At 50.1% G+C, this 6700-nt stretch overlaps 1 protein-coding gene across 1 annotated transcript in view; it reads left to right on the top strand.

Annotated features, from left to right (window-relative positions):
- The first annotated feature begins 436 nt into the window (after positions 1-436).
- Positions 437-6700, top strand: part of LOC101982961 (steroid 17-alpha-hydroxylase/17,20 lyase) — a 7101-nt gene continuing 837 nt past the window's right edge. The window contains exons 1-8 of the mRNA XM_005352417.2: positions 437-557; positions 1898-2329; positions 3546-3684; positions 3820-4049; positions 4920-5006; positions 5336-5551; positions 5853-6022; positions 6586-6689. Coding sequence (XP_005352474.1) covers positions 2033-2329; positions 3546-3684; positions 3820-4049; positions 4920-5006; positions 5336-5551; positions 5853-6022; positions 6586-6689 — 1243 coding nt within the window. The 5' untranslated portion in view covers positions 437-557; positions 1898-2032. The remainder of the gene's footprint in view (positions 558-1897; positions 2330-3545; positions 3685-3819; positions 4050-4919; positions 5007-5335; positions 5552-5852; positions 6023-6585; positions 6690-6700) is intronic.

Raw genomic sequence — 6700 nt, 5'->3', positions numbered from 1 at the left:
TCAAACTCATAGAGATCCACTCTCTGCCTTCTGAGTGCTGACATTAAAGCCTGGGGCGAGACTATGAACTTTTTAATGTCAATCTTTTTAAGGACTGTAGGACTTTTAAAGTTATATCAGTTTTATAGTGCTTGTTACACTGATATTAATAGGAGATCTTAGGGATCTTGGGGAGCAGAAAAGGAGAGGGTATGTTTTAATAGTGATGTGTTTGTGTGTCAAGTTGTTAAGGAGTCAACTGAGCTGGTTGGTTTTGCAAACTTGACACAAACCTAGACATAACCTGGAAAAAAGAAGAACCTCAGATAAGTTATGCCTTATCAGGTTGGCCAATAAGTAAGTCTGTGGGATCATTGTTTTGATTAATTATTAATGTGGGAGGGCCGAGCTCACTCCGTGTGCCACCCACGGACAAGTGATTCTGGGGTGTATAAGAATGCAGGCTGAGCAAGCCACAGGGAACAAGCCAGTAAGCAGCACTACCCCAAGGCCTCTGCTTCAGCTCCCGCTCCAGATTCCTGCCTTAGCTTCTCTCAACAGACTGTGTCCTGGGATGTGTAAGTCAAATAAACCCTTTCCTCTCCAAGTTGCTTTGGGTCATGGTCTTTATCACAGCGAAAGAAACCAATCTAGAACAAGGAACAGGCATGGTAGTAGACAGAAAGTAGGTTAGAGGTGTCCGGGTCTGGAGCAGAGAATGAGAGTTTGGTTATGGGTTCCAGAGCTGCCATGGAGTTGTGTAGCAATGAGCACAAACGTTATACTCCTAAAATGTAAAGTTTTTCACTGTTGATTTTGAGTGAGACATAGTCTTACATAGCCCAGGATAGCTTCAAACTCCCTGTGAAACTGAGGCTGGCCTGACTCTCTGGCATCGGCCTCCCGAATGCTGGGGTTACAGGTGTATAACGCCATGCCTTAGTCAAAATGTACATTTAAAAACGATGAACGAGCCAGAGGGTTGGCTCAGTGAGTAGGGGACTTGTCACCCAAGCCTCATGATCTGAGTTTGATCCCCAGAACCCACAGAGTGGAAGGAATGAACCACACACATGTGACAGACTGATAAACAAATCAAACGCCATGCTTGTCAATTGATAGATGATTAAAATGCCACTCTGAAATGTGGTCTTATGCTTTATCTACTAGCTAAGGTATGCATGTCATATGTGTCTGGTGCCTGCAGAGGCCAGAAAAGAGCATTAGATCCTGGACCCAGAGTTACAGAAAGTTGTGAGCTGCCATGTGGGTGCTGGAAATCAAACCAGGGTCTTCTGGAAGAGCAGCCAGTGCGTGCACTTAACCGCTGAGCCATCCCTCCAGCCCTCAGTTAAAGTATTTTAAATGATATGCTTTATGTTTTATATATAGTAACATAATAAAATGATTTTTTCCCAGAAAAGGTTAAGTAGCTCACTCAAGACAATGTATCTAGAAAGTGACCAAGCTAGATTTGAACAAAAACTTGAAATGGCGCTTGAGCTGACACTCTGAATACCTGAGCAGCCACCAAAACTGAGGCCATCTGGGCCCTTGTCATCACTGTCTTATGTGGCCTTACACAGACTGGCCTTTGGAAGCTCATTCTTGTCAGGTATTAAATAATAAGATTTAAGTGACTTGGACGGGTTTGACTTGCTGCAACCTGATGACATTATTACTGTCTATGCAGCACTTTTGACATAAGAACATGCAGGCTCTGAAACCTTGATCTCATTGTGATAGCGTTTGCCTCTGGGATGTTCCGTCATGCAGGAGCCCCAGGGGGATGATCTGCTCCTTAACCTGCTCCTCCTCCGGGGGTTCATCCTGAAGTTGGGCCAGCCCTTGAGGAGGCCGCATTCCCTCTCTCTCTCTCCCTTTTCTGGGTGAGGACTCAGGCTTGAATTCATTCCAGGATAAACTTTCACCGGCCAAGAGATAACACAACTTCAAGGTGACAACCAGGGACGTCTTTAAAAGTCCTCCTTCCTTGCTGGAGCCGCTGCAGCTTCTCCACTCCAGGCTGGCCATCAGCCGATATCCGGCTACCATGTGGGAACTTGTGGCTCTCTTGTTGCTCATCCTAGCCTATTTCTTTTGGCACAAGTCAAAGACACTTTGTGCCAAGTACCCCAAGAGCCTCCCATTCCTGCCCATTGTGGGCAGCCTGCCGTTTCTCCCCAGACGTGGGCATATGCATGTCAATTTCTTCAAGCTGCAGGAAAGATATGGCCCCATCTATTCTCTTTATCTGGGTACCACACCTACAGTGATCATCGGCCAATATCAGCTGGCCAAGGAAGTGCTCGTTAAGAAAGGAAAAGAATTCTCCGGTCGGCCACAAATGGTAAGCAGGGCCCACCCTTCCCTCTCAGCCCCTGGGATCGTACAGTTCTTCATTTTTCCAAAACCGGACTAGTGGGACCACTCCCGCAGACCTTCTCCAATCTCTAAACTGGGAAGGAGGGAGACCTCTTGAGTGGCTTGTCCAGGAAGGTGGTGCAGGGACCTGCAGAGTTAGGGAGCCCTAACTCTTCCCTCTAGTATGAGATAGTCATTCTAGATCGCACTGACAAAGCCCATCGCCCAGACCTAAAGCTAAAGTTCTCCATAGGTGTGACTGTTACATTTGTTGGAAAATAGGGGCAGTGGTTGCATCGTCCACAGGAAGATGCTGGGAGAAGCAGCTGGCCCCAGTAGCTGGGGGGAGGGGAGGGCTAAGATTGCCGTTTCCCTGAGCATGTGGCTTTGGCTCACAGATAGCTGGGGGGGGGGGGGGGGGGGACAGGGAGCAGGGACATACAGTAGTATCTCAAGGCCTCTGACTTCATTGTGCTGACTGTTGAGTAGCCATCCTACAAACAACACCCCTGCTCCCTTGACCCTGCTGCAAGGGTTCCCTTGAGCACCCCAATAAGGCACAGCTGGCCTCGGCTTTGAGCAGACCAAAATAGAATCATTTACCCTGGGCCAGTCAGCCAGAACGGCCTGCCCCACTACCGGGCTTTCCCAGATTTGGGGTTCCTCTCAGAAGCAAAAGAATAAAAGAGGCTGGGCCGGGTGGGGCTGTCAGAGGGAGACTTTGGGCCTTGGTGCTTTTGGAGGTGCCTTTCAGAGGAGACAGCTCAAACGTGTGCTGTTGTCAAACGCGGGTTTGAGGCTGGGTTCACAGTCCAGCAGTGAGAAGAGAAAGAAACGGCATGAATTCTGTGACCTTCAGCAGTCTGACGGTGGTGTGAAAGGTAGCGAAATCTCCCAGTCTCCCTGTCCTTAAGACAGGTATGCCTAGCTTTCCCCGCTCATAGCTGCCTGCTCCTGGTCAGAAACCTAAGCAGAGAGGCCCAGAGGGCACCCTACTGATAAACTGAACCCCAGAACTCTTGCATTCAAATTCAGGGCTCCTTCTATCTCCTCACTACAGCCTTTCATGGAACTGTAAGGAGGGCTTTAGGGCCATCCTATTAAGAGGGGAGCAGCCCTCAAGTCAGCCCTGCAGGTCCAGGGAGAAGACAGAGTTCCAGGGGTTGCCTAATAATTTCTACAGTCTTGCCTGCTCTCCAAAGGTGACTCTAAGCCTCTTGTCGGACCAAGGAAAAGGCATCGCCTTTGCCGACTCCAATGGCGCCTGGCAGCTGCACCGAAAGTTGGCACTCAGCACCTTTGGCCTGTTCAGGGATGGTGACCAGAAACTGGAGAAGATCAGTGAGTGAGAAGCTTGCCCTGGGGCTGGGGAGCTGGGTCCAGTCATTCCTTAGCCGCTGCTGCCACCCAGTGGTCATCCCGGAGAAGTGGGCCCTGGTGGAGAGGTGAAGTATTTAGCATTCCCTCTCTCCCCAGTCTGCCAGGAAGCCAGCTCACTGTGTGACTTGCTGCTCACCCACAACCAGGAGTCCATCGATCTGTCCCAGCCATTGTTCATGGCAGTAACCAACATCATCTGTGCCATCTGCTTCAGCATCTCCTACGAGAACAACGACCCGATCCTGACCACCATTAAGACCTTTACAGAAGGCATCCTGGATGGCCTGGGCCACAATAACCTGGTGGACGTATTTCCCTGGTTGACGGTGAGAACACCTCTCCACTCTGGATCCCACCGGGACAGTGTCCCCAGCTCTTCCGGTTCCCACGACCATCTTTCTCATCACACTCAGCCAACAGCCACTGTCTGCTGTGCCTCTTGCAGCCGCAGACAGTTCACTAACCTAGGATTGCTCTTGTAACTGAGAATGACCTTGAGATTCTGCTCCTCCTGCCTCCAAGTCTCAAGTACTAGGACTATAACATGTCCTGTGGTGCTCTTCTTTTTAAATCCTGTATCTTTTTTTTGTTTGTTTGTTTGTTTGTTTTTTTTTTGGTTTTTTTTTTTTTTTGAGACAGGGTTTCTCTGTAGCTTTGGAGCCTGTCCTGGAACTAGCTCTTGTAGATCAGGCTGGCCTCGAACTCACAAAGATCTGCCTGCCTCTGCCTCCCAAGTGCTGGGATTAAAGGCGTGCGCCACCACCGCCTGGCTAAATCCTATACCTTAATATTTATACTCTTATTATTTTCTAATTGCCATGTGCCTACAGCGAGCATGCTGTTAACCATTAGGTTCCCCCTGGAGGTATGTCAAATTATCCTCTTGGTCTAGATGAGAAAAACAGGCTGAAAATAGTTGAGGAACTTGCCTTGGTTCTATGGGAAAGAGAGGGCGCACAGCTGTCGGGGCTTAGTGAATTGAATGTGGAGGGATGGGGAGTCCCCCCTGCCCTTCAATGTTTTAAGTTGTCCTTCTTGGCCATGTAATCTCATCCTCTCGTTATCTTGCCTTCCCGGCTGAAGCTCCATGCTGGGGGGGGGGGGGGAGTATTTTCTTAAAGAGAAAACTAAGGTCTACTTCCAGGAAGAATTCTCCTAGCTGGATAGATGGATTTGACATTTTCTTCTGTTTCCAGATTTTTCCCAATAAAACCTTGGACACGATAAAGAGCTATGTTAAAGTTCGAGATGAAGTACTGTCTAGAATATTGGAAAATTGCAAGGTAAGAGCTAGGGCAGAGGCAAATAAGAGGTTAGGGTGTGGTGAGAGCAGGCCCGGGCACACTGTAGACACTGTGAGAGCTCCAGGACCTGGCAGGGACCCGGCAGGGGCCTGGCACATCATACGCTACCGCTAGGAACTGACTTATTCATGAACGGGAGTGGAAAAGTGAGAAATCGAGAAAGGTCTTAGAAGGGACCCAGGGCTCCCGCTGCCTCTGCAAACTCACAGGTCCACTCTCTCAGGGAACCTTGCTGTCTCTAGTCTAAGACGGAGCGTGGCAGGGTTATGGAGGTGGGTCTCCCTCCTCATCCTCACCTCCCACTCCAGGAGAAATTCAGCAGCGACGCCATCTCCAGCCTGACGGACATTCTGATCCAAGCCAAGATGAACGCAGACAACAACAACAGCAGTGAAGCCCAGGCTTCGACTGCATTTTCAGACAGGCACATCCTCTCCACGGTGGCAGACATTTTCGGGGCTGGGATAGAGACCACCGTCTCGGTGTTGCGCTGGATTGTGGCTTTCCTGCTCCACAATCCCGAGGTGAGTGAGCGTCTCCACACTCTTGTCTTCCGTGGAATCCAACCAGCCCCATTTTAGGGGGGGGGGGGACTGGGGCGCAACGCCTGGAGCCCTCTGTGCAGATAACCGTTGTGCATGTCATACAAGCAGTGGCTGACTCTGACCCTGGGTTAATGTTGCCCCGTCTTCTAGAAACAAGGTCTAGGCTGCAGAGCCATCACTGGATAGAATCTTGTCGGGATTGTGACCGCTGGGTTCTGCTAAGCCTTCCTCCCTCTTAGACGAGAACAACCTGGTCACGTGACCTTGTTCTGGTCCTCAGGTGATGAAGAAGATCCAAAAAGAGATTGACCAGCATATCGGTTTCAACTGCACACCAACTTTCAATGACCGAAATCGCCTCCTCATGTTGGAGGCCACTATCCGAGAAGTGCTTCGCATCAGACCTGTGGCCCCCGTACTCATCCCCCACAAGGCTAACATTGACTCAAGGTATGTCTTTCTCACCGAGACACTCAGCCTAGGATGCAGCCTTTAGCTAGCCCATTTTGTCCCCGATCCATGTCCCTCCTGCCCTGAGCTGCTCATCAACCTGTTGTCAAACGGTGATGGCTGTCGATCATCCCACCCTAGCCATCCTAATGACTGCATCTGCCGCCACCCTGATCTCCACTGACTAAGCTACAGCTCCATCTTGCTTTCCCTCCAAACTTACTGGTGCCCTGGAGACACGGGTCTGGACTGAAGGAGAGGGTGCTCAATGTTCCAATCTCATCAGACAGCTGTCACACCGACACACAGACACACACACACACACATGCACCAGCTTCCGAGGCACACCCATGTACTGACAAGCACAAATGTCCACATACATAAGGTTGAGAGACAAGCACTTAATGAGCCGATAAGGCTGGATCTAGGTGCGACCCTGGCAGAAGCCGGAAACTAAGGAGTGAGTGAGAATGAAGGTCTAGAAGATTCTTTCCCCAGGGGAGTCTTGGGACTGAGCAGGAAGGGGAAGATACTATTCTTTTCTTTCTCCTTGTCTGGGTCAGCATTGGCGAGTTTACCATCCCCAAGGACACACACGTGATCATCAATCTGTGGGCGCTGCACCACAGTGAGGAGGAGTGGGAGCAGCCAGATGAGTTCCTGCCCGGTGAGTGTCTG

This window comes from Microtus ochrogaster, chromosome 8 (assembly GCF_000317375.1).
Source record: "Microtus ochrogaster isolate Prairie Vole_2 chromosome 8, MicOch1.0, whole genome shotgun sequence".
NCBI classification, from domain to species: Eukaryota; Metazoa; Chordata; class Mammalia; order Rodentia; family Cricetidae; genus Microtus; species Microtus ochrogaster.
Note: the sequence above shows the minus strand (reverse complement) of the source record. Positions and strands in the feature narration are given on the sequence as shown.